This window comes from Musca autumnalis, unplaced genomic scaffold (assembly GCF_047663935.1).
Source record: "Musca autumnalis isolate F117 unplaced genomic scaffold, ASM4766393v1 scaffold_3, whole genome shotgun sequence".
Taxonomy (NCBI): Eukaryota; Metazoa; Arthropoda; class Insecta; order Diptera; family Muscidae; genus Musca; species Musca autumnalis.
In genome coordinates, this window is record NW_027411866.1 from 24,893,335 (window position 1) to 24,911,657 (window position 18,323).

The 18,323-nt window shown below is 34.4% G+C and overlaps 1 protein-coding gene across 7 annotated transcripts in view; it reads left to right on the forward strand.

The window, feature by feature from the left end:
• Positions 1–18,323, forward strand: part of vap (RAS p21 protein activator vap) — a 79,881-nt gene that overhangs the window by 41,478 nt on the left and 20,080 nt on the right. The window contains exons 1-2 of one of the 7 annotated variants that reach the window (XM_073976374.1): positions 14,894–15,061; positions 15,380–16,256. The exons of 4 other annotated variants lie outside the window; for them this stretch is intronic. In XM_073976374.1, the coding sequence (XP_073832475.1) occupies positions 15,875–16,256 (382 nt within the window). In that variant the 5' untranslated portion in view covers positions 14,894–15,061; positions 15,380–15,874. Of the gene's footprint in view, positions 1–14,893; positions 15,062–15,121; positions 16,257–18,323 lie in introns of those variants that run through there. 2 more of the 7 variants (XM_073976375.1, XM_073976373.1) reach the window with 2 other exon arrangements.

Genomic DNA, 18,323 nt, shown 5'->3' on the forward strand with positions numbered 1-18,323 from the left:
ATAAGAAGAGGTGCTTTTTAGTACCTCTTTTATAAGAAGAGGTGCTTTTTAGTACCTCTTTTATAAGAAGAGTTGCTTGTTAGTACTTCTTTTATAAAAAGAGACGCTTTCTAGTACCGCTTTTATAAGAAAAGGCGCTTTTTAGTACCTCTTTTATAAGAAGAGGTGCTTTTTAGTACCTCTTTTATAAGAAGAGGTGCTTTTCAGTACCTCTTTTATAAGAAGAGGTGCTTTTTAGTACCTCTTTTATAAGAAGAGATGCTTTTTAGTACCTCTTTTATAAGAAGAGGTGCTTTTTAGTACCTCTTTTATAAGAAGAGGTGCTTTTTAGTACCTCTTTTATAAGAAGAGGTGCTTTTTAGTACCTCTTTTATAAGAAGAGGTGCTTTTTAGTACCTCTTTTATAAGAAGAGGTGCTTTTTAGTACCTCTTTTATAAGAAGAGGTGCTTTTTAGTACCTCTTTTATAAGAAGAGGTGCTTTTTTTAGTACCTCTTTTATAAGAAGAGGTGCTTTTTAGTACCTCTTTTATAAGAAGAGGTGCTTTTTAGTACCTCTTTTATAAGAAGAGGTGCTTTTTAGTACCTCTTTTATAAGAAGAGGTGCTTTTTAGTACCTCTTTTATAAGAAGAGGTGCTTTTTAGTACCTCTTTTATAAGAAGAGGTGCTTTTTAGTACCTCTTTTATAAGAAGAGGTGCTTTTTAGTACTTCTTTTATAAGAAGAGGTGCTTTTTAGTACCTCTTTTATAAGAAGAGGTGCTTTTTAGTACTTCTTTTATAAGAAGAGGTGCTTTTTAGTACCTCTTTTATAAGAAGAGGTGCTTTTTAGTACTTCTTTTATAAGAAGAGGTGCTTTTTAGTACTTCTTTTATAAGAAGAGGTGCTTTCTAGTACTTCTTTTATAAGAGAGGTGCTTTTTAGTACCTCTTTTATAAGAAGAGGTGCTTTTTAGTACCTCTTTTATAAGAAGAGGTGCTTTTTAGTACTTCTTTTATAAGAAGAGGTGCTTTTTAGTACTTCTTTTATAAGAAGAGGTGCTTTCTAGTACTTCTTTTATAAGAGAGGTGCTTTTTAGTACCTCTTTTATAAGAAGAGGTGCTTTTTAGTACCTCTTTTATAAGAAGAGGTGCTTTTTAGTACCTCTTTTATAAGAAGAGGTGCTTTTTAGTACCTCTTTTATAAGAAGAGGTGCTTTTTTTAGTACCTCTTTTATAAGAAGAGGTGCTTTTTAGTACCTCTTTTATAAGAAGAGGTGCTTTTTAGTACCTCTTTTATAAGAAGAGGTGCTTTTTAGTACCTCTTTTATAAGAAGAGGTGCTTTTTAGTACCTCTTTTATAAGAAGAGGTGCTTTTTAGTACCTCTTTTATAAGAAGAGGTGCTTTTTAGTACCTCTTTTATAAGAAGAGGTGCTTTTTAGTACTTCTTTTATAAGAAGAGGTGCTTTTTAGTACCTCTTTTATAAGAAGAGGTGCTTTTTAGTACTTCTTTTATAAGAAGAGGTGCTTTTTAGTACCTCTTTTATAAGAAGAGGTGCTTTTTAGTACTTCTTTTATAAGAAGAGGTGCTTTTTAGTACTTCTTTTATAAGAAGAGGTGCTTTCTAGTACTTCTTTTATAAGAGAGGTGCTTTTTAGTACCTCTTTTATAAGAAGAGGTGCTTTTTAGTACCTCTTTTATAAGAAGAGGTGCTTTTTGGTACCTCTTTTATAAGAAGAGGTGCTTTTTAGTACCTCTTTTATAAGAAGAGGTGCTTTTTAGTACCTCTTTTATAAGAAGAGGTGCTTTTTAGTACCTCTTTTATAAGAAGAGGTGCTTTTTAGTACCTCTTTTATAAGAAGAGGTGCTTTTTAGTACCTCTTTTATAAGAAGAGGTGCTTTTTAGTACCTCTTTTATAAGAAGATGTGCTTTTTAGTACCACTTTTAAAAGAAGAGGTGCTTTTTAGTACGTCTTTTATAAGAAGAGGTGCTTTTTGGTACCTCTTTTAGAAGAATAGGTGCTTTTTAGTACCTCTTTTATAAGAAGAGGCGCTTTTTAGTACCTCTTTTATAAGAAGTGGTGCTTTTTAGTACCTTTTTGATAAGAAGAGGTGCTTTTTAGTACCTCTTTTATAAGAAGTGGTGCTTTTTAGTACCTCTTGTATAAGAAGATGTGCTTTTAGGTAGGTACCTCTTTTATAAGAAGAGGTGCTTTTTATTACTTATTTTTTTATGGAACAGGTATTTTTTAGTACCTCTTCTTATGGAAGAGGTGCATTTGGGTATTTCTTCTTATGGAAGAGGTACTTCTTAATACGATTTCTTATGGAGAGGTGCTTTTTAGTACCTCTTTTATAAGAATATCTCTTTTAGAAGAAGAGGTGCATTTTATTTTTAGTACCTCTTTTGTATGAAGATGCAGAGTTAAGTAGGGAGGACACGATTCATAACTTCTGCTTCCATTTCAACTTGAAATGTTTGATCAATGTTTGCTTGGCTCCAGTGACCCAATGCTCTTATCCATTTCCATTGGAAGTGTCATGGTCGCTGCTGCCTTCGATACTCTTGTTTGTTTAACAGTTTATCGCAAATACTGGTGGCATACAATCTCCTACAACTGTAAACATATGGTCGGCCAAGCGCAATTCCCTCCCTACCACTACTGGTAGCTGTTTTAATCTTCCTTTAGTTATTGTGCATGGTGCACTGCTGTCCATTATCAGCAATGGCTTGCACAAATATTAAACAGCAAGAAGAAGAAACATAGCAGAGCCATATGACCCAGCGACCATTATTTTCTGTTGCATACATTTTGTATCGGTTCTTTGTCGTAGTGACTGGCTGGCAGGCTGGGCAAACAAGCGGGTTGACTGGCCACCACTTAGCTAGTAGCTCCTAGTCGTAGTAGGTTTTGCTACTGCAATTGTTTATTTATTTTTCTACATTATCATCACCTACATGTGAGCGAGTGGCGGACAACACTCTTCGCCTTCTCATTTGCCATTGTTTAATGTTCGAACACATTTTTTATTGTTTTTCTGTTTTTATTTGTTCTCGTATTTCAATCAAAGATAACAACAATCAAAGGAATTTCTTTCTTTGTGGTTGTTCAGGGTAGGGTGAGGGGGTTTCGGAAACGATTTGTTTCGTTCTTCCGTATTGACGAGCGCTAACCAATATTGTGTGTTATCTTTTTAAAAATTGCATACAAACGTCGCTGACCTATCCCAAAACAAGAAATATAGTAGCAGACTTTTAAAGATGACCAGCCAAAAGAAGTCCATATGGTTTCATATAGAAAACCAGAAAATTCTTAAATGGAAGTCTAGGAGATATTCTTAAAGAAGACTAGGAGATCTTCTTATGAGATATCTTAAGCTCTTATTATAGAAAACCAGCAAGTCTTCTTCGAGAAGATGCCTGCTTATGGAAGACCATATGGTCTTCTTTTGAAACTGAAAGTGGTCTTCTTATGGAATATAAAAACAACACATTTTCTTGACGAAGGCCAGAATATGTTCTTATAGAATACCAGGATGTCTTTTTACAAAAGAGCTGGAGATCTTCTTCTTGCAGGAGCCCACGAGGTATTTTTATAGAAGATGGAGGTCTTCTTATAGAACACCAACAGGTAGTTTGTATATAGTATCTATAAGGCCCGTAGGTCTTCTTCTTATAGAATCCCGGAGATCTTATAGATGGCTTATAGGTCGCCTTCTTATAGAAAATATCGTCATCTTTTTATAGAAGACCAGTAGTTCACCTTTTTATGGTAGACTAGTAGGTTTTCTTCGTGTAGAAGACTAGTAGAACTTCTAATTATGGAAGACACGGAGGCCTTGTCTTCTAGAAGATCACTGGTTTTCCAAAGAAAAAGAAGCTATTCTTTGGAAAACCAGTGGCTCCTCTTCTTATAGAAGAATAGGAAGACTTCTTATAGAGGACCAGTAGTTCTCCCACTCATAGAAGATTAAGAGTTGTTCATATAATAGAATACCTGGAAATCTTCCTATTCTCTGTAGGTCCTTTTTTCCTATAGAAGAAATTTCTGTGGCTTTCTTATGGAAGATGTGTTTTTAGAAGTTTTTATAGGAGAGAGAAGCTTTTTGGTACATCTTCTTGTAGAAGAAGTGCTTTTTAATACCTCTTCTTATAGAAGATGTGCTTTTTATTTTTAGTACCTCTTCTTATAGAATAGGTGCTTTTTAGTAACTCTTCTTATGGAAGAGGTGCTTTTTAGTACCACTTCTTATAGAAGAGGTGCTTTTTAGTACCTCTTCTTATGGAAGAGGTGCTTTTTAGTACCACTTCTTATTGAAGAGGTGCTTTTTAGTACCACTTCTTATTGAAGAGGTGCTTTTTAGTACCACTTCTTATTGAAGAGGTGCTTTTTAGTATCTCTTCTTATAGAAGAGGTGCTTTTTAGTACCACTTCTTATTGAAGAGGTGCTTTTTAGTACCTCTTCTTATGGAAGAGGTGCTTTTTAGTACCACTTCTTATTGAAGAGGTGCTTTTTAGCACCTCTTCTTATGGAAGAGGTGCTTTTTAGTACCTCTTCTTATGGAAGAGGTGCTTTTTAGTACCTCTTCTTATGGAAGAGGTGCTTTTTAGTACCTCTTCTTATGGAAGAGGTGCTTTTTAGTACCTCTTCTTATGGAAGAGGTGCTTTTAAGTACCTCTTCTTATGGAAGAGGTGCTTTTTAGTACCTCTTCTTATGGAAAAGGTACTTTTTAGTACCTCTTCTTATGGAAGAGGTGGTTTTTAGTACCTCTTCTTATAGAAGAGGTGATTTTTATTACCTCTTCTTATGGAAGAGGTGCTTTTTAGTACCTCTTCTTATAGAACAGGTGCTTCTTAGTACCTCTTCTTATGGAAGAGGGGCTTTTTAGTACCTCTTCTTATGGAAGTGGTGCTTTCTTAGTACCTCTTCTTATAGAAGAGGTGCTTTTTAGTACCTCTTCTTCTATTAGAGGTGCTTTTTAGTACCTCTTCTTATAGAAGAAGTGCTTTTTAGTACCTCTTCTTATAAAAGAGGTGCTTTTTAGTACCTCTTCTTAAAAAGAGGTGGTTTTTAGTACATCTGCTTATAGAAGAGGTGCTTTTTAGTACCTCTTCTTCTATTAGAGGTGCTTTTTAGTACCTCTTCTTCTATTAGAGGTGCTTTTTAGTACCTCTTCTTCTATTAGAGGTGCTTTTTAGTACCTCTTCTTATAGAAGAGGTGCTTTTTAGTACCTCTTCTTATAGAAGAGGTGCTTTTTAGTACCTCTTCTTATAGAAGAGGTGCTTTTTAGTACCTCTTCTTATAGAAGAGGTGCTTTTTAGTACCTCTTCTTATAGAAGAGGTGCTTTTTAGTACCTCTTCTTATAGAAGAGGTGCTTTTTAGTACCTCTTCTTATAGAAGAGGTGCTTTTTAGTACCTCTTCTTATAGAAGAGGTGCTTTTTAGTACCTCTTCTTATAGAAGAGGTGCTTTTTAGTACCTCTTCTTATAGAAGAGGTGCTTTTTAGTACCTCTTCTTATAGAAGAGGTGCTTTTTAGTACCTCTTCTTATAGAAGAGGTGCTTTTTAGTACCTCTTCTTATAGAAGAGGTGCTTTTTAGTACCTCTTCTTATAGAAGAGGTGCTTTTTAGTACCTCTTCTTATGGAAAAGGTGCTTTTTAGTACCTCTTCTTATAGAAGAGGTGCTTTTTAGTACCTCTTCTTATAGAAGAGATGCTTTTTAGTACCTCTTCTTATAAAAGAGGTATTTTTAGTACCTCTTCTTATAGAAGAGGTGCTTTTTAGTACCTCTTCTTATAGAAGAGGTGCTTTTTAGTACCTCTTCTTATAGAAGAGGTGCTTTTTAGTACCTCTTCTTATAGAAGAGGTGCTTTTTAGTACCTCTTCTTATAGAAGAGGTGCTTTTTAGTACCTCGTCTTATATAAGAGACGCTTTTTAGTACCTCTTCTAATAGAAGAGGTGCTTTTTAGTACCTCTTCTAATAGAAGAGGTGCTTTTTAGTACCTCTTCTTATAGAAGAGGTGCTTTTTAGTACCTCTTCCTCTATTAGAGGTGCTTTTTAGTACCTCTTCTTATATAAGAGGTGGTTTTTAGTACATCTTCTTATGGAAGAGGTGCTTTTTAGTACCTCTTCTTATAGAAGAGGTGCTTTTTAGTACCTCTTCTTATAGAAGAGGTGGTTTTTAGTACATCTGCTTATAGAAGAGGTGGTTTTTAGTACATCTGCTTATAGAAGAGGTGCTTTTTAGTACCTCTTCTTATAAAAGAAGTGGTTTTTAGTACATCTGCTTATAGAAGAGGTGCTTTTTAGTACCTCTTCTTCTATTAGAGGTGCTTTTTAGTACCTCTTCTTCTATTAGAGGTGCTTTTTAGTACCTCTTCTTCTATTAGAGGTGCTTTTTAGTACCTCTTCTTATAGAAGAGGTGCTTTTTAGTACTTCTTCCTCTATTAGAGGTGCTTTTTAGTACCTCTTCTTATATAAGAGGTGGTTTTTTAGTACATCTTCTTATAGAAGAGGTGCTTTTTAGTAAATTTATTTTTTTATAATTAAATGAATTTTGTTTAACTTTTTTATAACAAATGACAATAAAATATTTTAATTTAATATTATTTTCAAGAAATCTGATCACAATAATGCAACAGCAACAACATGAACAATTTAAACGAAAAATCTTCATAAATTTCACATTGAATGCTGACCGCGCAAGTTGAACCCAAAAGATCACCCAACGAATAATTTCAAAAAATAATGGCTACAATTTATTGGAGACCCCTTTCACATGAATTGACCTTTTGGCCAATAATTTGATGGAAACATTTTCATTTTCAAGAAACCCAATACACAACAAAAGTTTTGGGATTTTCAATAATTTATTTAAAATTATGATGTCTGATTTAGATTCAAACAATATTCAAATATAAACAAATCATTATTTAAATCGATGGTCAAAGGTGATCAAATGGAGGGAATGATGATGATGCAAGGCATGGGGAGAAGAGGTAGGGTCCAAAAGTTTTAAAAATTAAATAAATACATATAAAAAAATTAAATATAGAAAGTGAAATATATAAAAAATAAATATAAAAAAATAAATATATAAAAAATAAATATTTAAAAAATAAATATTTAAAAAATAAATACTTAAAAAATGCAACGTTTGGGGTGATATAAATAAACTGAAATTATGGCAAGGAGAGCGATGACTAAGGAAAATATCGTTCCTTCCTGACCAATCTTTTCATAAAAACCCATAATTTCTTTTATAAAACCTTTCCTCTCTACCACAACCTGCAAAAATCTGAAAGTATTCCAATTTGCAGAATTTTTCCCTTTATAAACTTGAAAGATTTTTACTAAAGGAACACACACACCCACCTTATGCCTATAAATTCCGAAAGAAACAAACACTTCCTCCGACTTTTGCAATTTTAGACTTTGTAGCTCAAAGTTGTCGTCGTCGTCACTTTGGCTCATTGTAATAGGTCTGGTCTCTCAAATGTGAAATTCTTTACAAAATTTATCTATTAAATGGCGCCCAACGTTGCTAAGGGGAAATAAAACATCAACCAGCAGCATTGTCATGGCATACTGAATGCAAAAACAAACAGAACAGAAGAGAAACGGTAGTAGAAATTTTGCAGTCATCATGTCTACAGAATGCATAATTTTCAACAGTGCAACAGTAGAAACAGTGTTTCACAGGGGAATAAAAAATATTCGCCACAAAGTTTCCTTGGCAAGGAATGTTCAAAAAATACAGTTGTTTCATTCCCAACTGGTGTTTGAACCTCTACCGATTTTATATCTTCCTCCTTTGTGAAAGTTTTAAACCACTGTTCTGCAATATAGCGGTAATATAGATGATGTGACAACAACACAATAACATCGCTATAACTGCTACTGCTGATGATGATGATGATGACATTTGATAATGCATGTCGACGGCAATGCTTTTGTTCGATAGCAAAATGCTGCTGCTGTTCATGTACCACAAAGCTCCGCTCGCTGTAAGGTGATGTTAATAAAATTAGTAATCAGGTGGCAACTAATGAAACTTAATTGACATCTGTGTCATATCATTGTGTCATTCATTCATTCACTTGGCATACTAAGCCTGCTTTTGATGCAAGGTATTGACGGCAATTGACTGGTTGGTGGGGAAACGGGGGGGGGGATGGGAGTGAAGAAACAATTGTTACAAAGTTCCTATATAAAAACAGCAGCAGCAACAACAACAATTAATCATGACATGGCCAATTATTGTCGAGAAAATTGAAATGTTAATTTCAATTAACAAGAAACACAATTCAATTCCAATGAATTACAAAGAAAATTTTCACGTTTTGTTTTTGAATTTTTATTATTTTGAAATGGCGGGAATTTTTTCAGTCCAGAGTCTATTTGAAGAGAAGAGGCGCTTTTAGTACCTCTTCTCATAGAAGAGGGGTTTTTAATACCTCCTCTCATAGAAAATGTGCTTTTTAGTACCTCTTCTATAAGAAGAGGTACCAAAAAGCACCTCTACTATAAGAAGAGATACTAAAAAGAACATCTTCTATAAGAAAAGGTACTAAAAAGCTCATTTTCTATAAGAAGAAGTACTAAAAAGCACCTCTTCTATAAGAAGAGTTGCCAAAAAGAACATCTTCTATAAAAAGAGGTACTAAAAGCACCTCTTCTATAAAAAGAGGTACTAAAAGCACCTCTTCTATAAAAAGAGGTACTAAAAAGCTCTTCTTTTATAAGAAGAGGTACTAAAAAGCACATCTTCTAAGAGTAGAAGTACTAAAAAGCACCTCTTCTATAAGAAGAGGTACTAAAAAGCACCTCTCATATAAAAAGAGGTACTAAAAAGCTCTTTTTTTATAAGAAGAGGTACTAAAAAGCACCTCTTATATAAAAAGAGGTACTAAAAAGCTCTTCTTTTATAAGAAGAGGTACTAAAAAGCACATCTTCTAAGAGTAGAAGTACTAAAAAGCACCTCTTCTAAGAGAAGAAGTACTAAAAAGCACCTTTTCTAAGAGAAGAGGTACTAAAAAGCACCTCTTCTATAAGAAGAGGTACTAAAAAGCACCTCTCATATAAAAAGAGGTACTAAAAAGCTCTTCTTTTATAAGAAGAGGTACTAAAAAGCACATCTTCTAAGAGAAGAAATACTAAAAAGCACATCTTCTAAGAGAAGAAGTGCTAAAAAGCACGTCTTCTAAGAGAAGAAGTACTAAAAAGCACCTTTTCTAAGAGAAGAGGTACTAAAAAGCACCTCTTCTATAAGAAGAGGTTCTAAAAAGCACCTCTCATATAAAAAAAGTACTAAAAAGCTCTTCTTTTATAAGAAGAGGTACTAAAAAGCACCTCTTCTAAGAGAAGAAGTACTAAAAAGCACCTCTTCTAAGAGAAGAAGTACTAAAAAGCACCTCTTCTAAGAGAAGAAGTACTAAAAAGCACCTCTTCTAAGAGAAGAAGTACTAAAAAGCACCTCTTCTATAAGAAGAGGTACTAAAAAGCACCTCTTTAAGAAGAGGTACTAAAAAGCACCTCTTCTATAAGAAGAGGTACTAAAAAGCACCTCTTCTATATGAAGAGGTAATAAAAAGCACCTCTTCTATATGAAGAGGTAATAAAAAGCACCTCTTCTATATGAAGAGGTAATAAAAAGCACCTCTTCTATATGAAGAGGTAATAAAAAGCACCTCTTCTATATGAAGAGGTAATAAAAGCACCTCTTCTATATGAAGAGGTAATAAAAAGCACCTCTTCTATATGAAGAGGTAATAAAAAGCACCTCTTCTATATGAAGAGGTAATAAAAAGCACCTCTTCTATATGAAGAGGTAATAAAAAGCACCTCTTCTATATGAAGAGGTAATAAAAAGCACCTCTTCTATATGAAGAGGTAATAAAAAGCACCTCTTCTATATGAAGAGGTAATAAAAAGCACCTCTTCTATATGAAGAGGTAATAAAAAGCACCTCTTCTATATGAAGAGGTAATAAAAAGCACCTCTTCTATAAGAAGAGGTAATAAAAAGCACCTCTTCTACAAGAAGAGGTAATAAAAAGCACCTCTTCTATAAGAAGAGGTAATAAAGAGCACCTCTTCTATAAGAAGAGGTAATAAAAAGCACCTCTTCTATAAGAAGAGGTAATAAAAAGCACCTCTTCTATAAGAAGAGGTAATAAAAAGCACCTCTTCTATAAGAAGAGGTAATAAAAAGCACCTCTTCTATAAGAAGAGGTAATAAAAAGCACCTCTTCTATAAGAAGAGGTAATAAAAAGCACCTCTTCTATAAGAAGAGGTAATAAAAAGCACCTCTTCTATAAGAAGATGTACTAAAAAGCACCTTTTCTATAAGAAGAAGTACTAAAAAGCAACTCTTCTATAAGAAGATGTACTAAAAAACACCTTTTCTATAAGAAGAAGTACTAAAAAGCAACTCTTTTATAAGAAGAAGTACTAAGAAGCAACTCTTCTATAAGAAGAAGTACTAAAAAGCACCTCTTCTATAAGAAGAGGTACTAAAAAGCTCCTTTTCTATAAGAAGAGGTACTAAAAAGCACCTCTTCTATAAGAAGAGGTACTAAAAAGCACCTCTTCCATAAGAAGAAGTACTAGAAAAAACATCTTCTATAAGAAGAGGTACTAAAAAGCTACTTTTCTATAAGAAGAGGTACTAAAAAGCACCTTTTCTACAAGAAGAGGTACTAAAAAGAAACTGTTCTATAAGACTAGGTACTAAAAACCACCTCTTCTATAAGAAGACGTACTAAAACACTCCTCTTCTATAATAGGAAGTACTAAAAAGAACATCTATAAGAAGACGTACAAAAAAGCTTCTTTTCTATAAGAAGGGGTACGAAATAGCAACTCTTCTACAAGAAGACGTACTAAAAACCACCTCTTCTATAAGATGAAGTACTAAAAAGAACATCTTCTATAAGAAGAGGTACTAAAAAGGTCCTTTTCTATAAGAAGAGGTACTAAAAAAGAACATCTTTTATAAGAAGAGGTACTAAAAAGCACCTTTACTATAAGAAGAAGTAGTAAAAAGCACCTCTTATATAAGAAGAGGTACTAAAAAGACGCTCTTCTATAAGAAGAAGGTACTAAAGAGCTCCTTTTCTATAAGAAGAGCTACGAAAAAGAACCTCCTCTATAAGAGGAGGTAATAAAAAGCACCTTTTTTCTAAGAAGACGTACTAAAAAAGCACCTCTTCTATAAGAAGAAGTACTTAAAAGATCATCTACTATAAGAAGAGTTACTAAAAAACACCTTTTCTACTTTTTCTACTTGTACTTACTTAGCTGGCCAGTTACAGAACATTGGTTCTATAAGTAGCATCTGTTAGCCAATATAACTCTTCTTTATACCCTACACCACACTGTGGTAAGGGGTATTATGTCTTTGTGCATTTGTATGTACAGTCTGTCGCAAAAGTTAGTATACACCGTTGAAACCAAAATGTATTAGGGATAAATATCACTATAACTTATTGAAAACAACAAACAATTAGTTTTATTTGATAGACAAGAAGGTTGTCTTCCGTAATAACAATTAAAAGTGCGCAATATTTGCATACATTAGGAAATGTACGGTTCGAATCCCAAAAAGACCAAAATTTATATCGCAAAAGTTAGTATACAACGGAGAATCCTCCTGGAACTGTGTAAAAAATTCTTAATATTTTTGAACAAAATGAAACTAAATTTGTACCTACGATCATAAAGAGCATATTAAATGGTTTTAATGGCAGTTATAGTGCTTATAGTAACAAGTCCAACGTACACTGGATCGTAAATTCCACAAAAATTGGTCATCTACAAATATAACAACTGTAGCGACAAAATTCCGGATGTTATGTCTTGTTTATGCATTTTAAAGCCATGAAATGCTCAGAAAGGCTCTAAAGTTTCAATATGGGGTGATCTTGATCGAGTTTAGACTTGCCCCTTTTGAAGAAATGAGAATTTCTTGAAGGAAACCCATACGTTTGAGGCCGTTGTCCTTTTGAAACATGTAATAATCCTTAATCCTTACTAAAAAGGACTTTCCTTTTCAGTTAATTTTCTCACAAATTATGTCCCTTTTCACATTCCCACCAGAAATAAATAGTAGGAGAACCTCAAGTTCTGGTGTAAGCTCTACAGTGGTACTCCATCACCACAGAAGGATATGATAGCTAATTTAAAATTTTAATACAGAGCTTTCTCTGCTGTTATAACGCATGGATTGTGCAAAAACGTTCTGAAAAGCTGTGTTCGCTTCACTTAGGACCAAAATACAACTAAATGGATCAGTTAGAAGTAGTTCATTAGACATTAGTAGTAAATTATACACTAGGGATACGAGAAGCATGTCCGATACTGCTGAAAGGCCGGTAGGACAGTATAACTGTAGGGCTTACAACGGACCTTGAGGTTCTCCTACTATTTACTTTTGGTGGGAATATGAAAAGGGGCAACATTTGTGAGAAAATTGACTCAAAAGGAAAGTCCTTATGTGTAAGGATTAAGGATTATTACATGTTTCAAAAGGACAATGGCCTCAAAAGTATGGATTTCCTTCAAGAAATTTCCGTTTTTTCAAACAGGACAAGTCGAAACTCGATCAAGATCACCCCAAATTGAAACTTTAAAGCTTTTCTGAGAATTTCATGGCTTTAGAATTCATAAACAGGACATAACACTCGGAATTTTGCCGCTACAGTTGTTGTATTTGTAGATGACCAATTTTTGTACATTTTACGATCCAGTGTACGTTGGACTTGTCACTATAAGTACTATAACTGCCATTTAAACCAATTAATATACTCTTTATGATCTTAAGTACTGATTTAGTTTCATTTTGTTCAAAAATATCAAGAATTTTTTACACAGTTCCACGAGGATTCTCCGTTGTATACTAACTTTTGCGACATAAATGTTGGTCTTTTTGGGATTCGAACCGTACATTTGCTAATGTATGCAAATATTGCGCACTTTTAATTGTTATTAAGGAAGACAACCTTCTTGTCTATCAAATAAAACTAATTGTTTGTTGTTTTCAATAAGTTATAGTGACATTTATCCCTAATACATTTTGGTTTCAACGGTGTATACTAATTTTTGCGACAGACTGTATACATTTGTTTGTATACAAAAGGAAACGAAATATACCCATAGTTCCTTTTGGGAATATACATACATATAATCTCTTTCTGAGTCGATTTATGCATGTCCGTCCGTCTGTCCATGTATTTTTGTTCGTAACGTACAGGTCGCATTTTTTGTCCGATTCAGCTGAAAATTGGGGACAAAATTTTTTTAGCCATAGGAAGAACGCTATTGCTTTTGGTGGATATAGCTCCCATATATATTTTCGCCCGATTTCACGTATCTGCTGCACCAAGCACGCTATATACGTCCAATTTTGATGAAATTTTGAATGTGTGACTGAATTCGGTCTACAAATAAGTGTACCAAATTATATCGAAATCGGTTCAGATTTGGATATAGCTCCCATATATATTTTCGGCCGATTTCACGTATTTTCTGTACCAAACACGCTATATATTTCCGATTTCGATGAAATTTGGAATGCGTGACTGAATTCGGTCTAAAAATAAATGTGCCAAATTACATCGAAATCGGTTCAGATTTGGATATAGCTCCCATATATATTTTCGGCCGATTTGACGTATTTGCTGCACCAAACACGCTTTCACTGCCTCAAAATTATAGGAGCCAGCTTCAACAGTTGGTCCGAGCTCTATGGTCACATTGTGCGTCGACTTCTATAAGAAGAGGTATCAAAAAGTACCTTCTGGTACCTCCCTTACAATAATTAGGAATTTTCTGCGACAATGATAATTACATACATATAATTTTTTATAAATGTGGGTACTTTTCTATAATTACGAAAACATTTTCTATTATCCTATGTTGTATGATTTATTTTATTTTAACACATAAATAAATAAGTTAATTTATAATGTTGTTTTTTATATTGTTCGCTTAATTAGAAAACATTTGCCTTCCATTATTACCAATATAGAATGATGGCTTTACTTTCCGTTACTTCCAAAAAAAGGCATAGATATCTGTAACAGACAGTATTTTGCATAATTTCCTTTCCTATATTTCCACTTATTTGTCATTTTTGTCCTATTTCCTATATTTCCCCCTTGTATTTGCCCTTAAGTTTTATTTTTTCGCATTTAATCACATAAAATGTCGTCTTTTTTTATAATTCCCCCTTAATAACAGTGATTTGTGCTTTACTTTATTGCCAATGGTGGTTTGACGGCGTTCATTTCCTTCCCCAACAACGACTTTGAGGTTTACAGCTGACTTCTGTCTGTGATGATGTTGTGACCTTTTCTAATGTTTTGTTTATTTTTAAAACGGGTCGTGTGTGTTTTAGGAGAGAGCGAAATGGAGATAACCTCGTCGCTCTCTGGTGTTTTTGTTTTCAATGTTGATTTGCTCACAATTTATTGTTTTGATGATTTTTTATCTCCCAAAATTTGGGAGATATGTATGTGGCACCCACTCTCGGCCATTCTCTCTCACCCACCCACCCACATAAATGCATGCATGAACAAATGAAGTTGATTATCTCATAAAGTTCATGTGTTTTTTGTTGTTTACTTTCTTTTGCCATACATTTGCCTCTCGTATTTCACAAGATACTCTGTGAGAAATGAGAGCATAAAAATGTTGTGTTGTTGTTGTTTGACTAATTTATTTTGTTATGAAAAATGAGTTCGCGCTCGTGCTAACAACGAATAACTTGACTGAATGACTGGGTGTGTGAGTTCGTTTGTGGGGTTTTTGTTGCTGTTTTTTTTTTTCTTGGTTTGCCCGGTTTATAACGACGACTTCTCCCTCCGGGTCGGGTCTTGTGGGTTGTTTTTGTATTATTTATTATTTGTTGATTATGCAGAGCATAGAGTAGCCATAACATAACAAATGAGCGGCGCGGGTCTTGTATAAACACAACAGAGCACAACCAGTCAGCCATACGTCGTCGTTTTCCCCCCCATCCCATGTGATGTGTGTGGCAACGAGCCATTCATTTTTTTGTTCGTTGTTTTGAGAGTGAGTGGTGTGTGTGGTGTTTTTATGATGTTATTTGTTGCATTTTAAACAATTTCTATTTTATTAATAATTTTGTTGTGATTGCGCGCACACATGAATATTACGCGGACGGTGCGCGGGCCATATAAAACGATTTTCTTTTAATTTTTTTATTAAAAAAAGGAATAATACAAATTTCGTGCGTGAGCTCTCCTCGTCGGTGCGTTCGTTTCTTAATGTGGAGTTGTCACACAACAAATGTGTCCCCGTGAGGTGTTCTTCGTGCCCATTGTTGTTTGAAAGCTGTCACATTTGTCATTATTGTTTTTGTCAAAGTAGTGCTGCTGCTTCCTTTTGTGAAAATGAAAGGCCGTTGCCTAAGTTTGCCGCCGCCGCCAAATTCTATGGAATTCATAATTAAATTAAAAAGTCATTAAGACAAAAATAAAGGAAAATAGAAAGAAAAAAATATTCTAAAAAAGTAACAACAACAAATAAACGTGTGCCTCATAACTCAAAGTTAAAGAAGAAAAGTACAAAAAAAGAAGCAAATAGTGAAAATAAAACGTCTTGAAATCATTTATTACCAAAGAAACATGTGTCGTTTTTAATTAGCCTCCATTAAACCTCCGAAAAAATAGTTATTGAGGGGGTGGAGCGGTTTAAGAAGTGTTTAAAAGAAAATAACCGTTAAATACCAATTGGAATTTCCTGTCTTCCAAAAACAAAACACAAAACGAAAAAATAAACCCAAACCAAAGAAACAACAACAAGAGCTTTTCCTTTTCCGTTACAAAAACAACAAAACGCCACAGTCACAAGCAACCAACAACCATGTCATTACATAGCTATAAGTCTTCATTTTCCACGGAATCATCCTCTTCATCATCGGCCACTTCATTGTTTATGGATACGACGACGACCACGGCGACCCCCAACATTACCGGCAATGACATCAACGCCTCCACAGTTGACCACCAATTGATGCGTTATCACCACAATCATAATGGTGGCGGTGTTGTTAGTGTTGATCGGCAAAGTAAACGTGTTCTTGGCACCATCAACAACAAACTACTCCATGCTACTACTACTCTTCCAAACGCAGCCCATGATCATCTTCATGATGACGATGAAGTTGTTGATAATGATTTGTTGGTGGATTTGGATAATGTTGATGCCATTATCAATTATGTGATTAAAATGCAATACATTTGTAGTAAGTTGAAAACAACAAAAACAAAAACAACAAAACAAACAATTTACAAACATTTATTACAAAGTTTTATTACTACTGACTGGCGTTACTGCTACTGCTGTTATTCCTCTTGTTGTTGTTGCTGCTGCTTCTGTTTCCATTGGCTCTTTCCAATTCAATTCAATTAAAACATTTCCTGTTGCATGTTTTGGTCTCTACAGAAACATTTTCTTTTCACTAGACTACCGAATCATCCATCCAAACAATCATCCAACCAACCAACCATTCATTCATTCATTCATCACCATCATCGTCATGTTTTTAATTTTTACAACTGCAACAACAACGACAACAATTAAAATGTTCAAAACACAACAACAAAATGTTAATTAACTTGGGTTTTTGTTTTGTTTTGGAAAAAAAATGACAAATTAATTGAAATTTCATTTGAAATTTCACTTGAAATTTTACAACAAACAACAGTAAGGAAATGATGAGGGAAATCATGAAACTGGCCACCAATTTTTCCCTTGACCATAACAACTTTTTTCGCCACTGGAATGTTGATAATATTGAAATTTAGTTTCAAGGGAATTTAAAAAAATAAAAAAAAAATTAACGATAACTACTTTTTTCTCCGAAATTGTAGCGAGATAAGGCAAATTTGTGCTTAGAAAAGACTTCGGCAAAATACATTATTTATAGAAAATTTATTGATAAAATATTTTTCCCGTAGAGAAATTTTTGAATTTCGAAACGAAAAGTTGCCAATGACAGCTTTTCTCCATAGAAGAATTGTCGATAACAACTTTTCTCCATCAATAAGCTTTCGATAACAATTTTTTCAATGGAACATTGTCAATAACAATCGTCGGCTTTCCTTTTTCACTCGCATCATTAGGTCATTAAGCTCGTTTCTAACGAAAAATTAATTAAAAACAAGTAAAAAAGTATCAGTCGGCTTTGCCGACAGAGATATACCCTCAGCCTGTGTATATTGAAACAATTTTTTTTTCCAAAAAACGCATATATTTAGGGAGTTTTAAGAATTTTGGGCGTTTGAACTGACAAAAATGTTGATTAGGATTTAATATCAAAAGTTTTGCGGAGGAGATACTAAAAATAATGGATCTCCAGCCACTATATATGGTACCATAGGAGTTTTTTAGAACTTCAGGGATGTTTGCTCAAGAAGTATGAACTTGCCCCTGAAACAACTTTTACCATCGCAATTGAGGCAGCGAATGCAAGTTGCTTCAACAAAAATCAAAGTGATTCGAAAGCAGGTCTTAAAGTGAACATGTATCCGAAATTTTGAGTGGGAGGTACCGGATGGAGTGGACAAATATAGTCCATATTTGAACCTGATCTATATCTGGTAGATATATTAAGATGTGTAAAGTATGGACCAATTCGGCCACTCTCTTCAAGAGTTATCGTACGCACAATTTTTCCGAACATTTTTGAACTTTTGTGGGGGAGGTACCTGAAGGAGTGGACCGATATGGTTTATCTTCGAACTTAAACTATGTTTGGACAAAATATTACTAAGGCCAAACTTTGGACCGAATCGGCAGACCTGTTCGAGAGTTATTTTGCCCTCCAACCTCCTCACACGGTATCATAGGGGTTTTTTGCAACTTTCAGGCTATTTTCTCAGGAAGTATGGACTTGCCCCTGATGAAACTTATACCGTCGTATGGAGGGCAGTGAATACAAGTTGCTAAAGCAAAAATCAAAGCGATTCGAGAGATGTTCCTAAACTGAACTTTTCCAAAATTTTGTGTGGGAGGTACCCGACGGTGTGGACCGATTGAGTCCATATTAAAACCTGATCTAAGTCTGGTACACGCTCCACAATGGGCAAAGTATGGACCAAATCGGTTACACCCTTCAAGAGCTATCGTGCGTACAAATTTTCCGAACATTTTCGAACTTTTGTGGGGGAGGTACCGGAAGGAGTGGACCGATATAGCTCATCTTCGAACTTAAACTAAGTTTGGACAAAATATTACGAAAGCCAAAATTTGAACCGAATCGGTTCATCCCTTCGAGAGTTATCGTGCGCTCCAGCCAGACAGACAGACA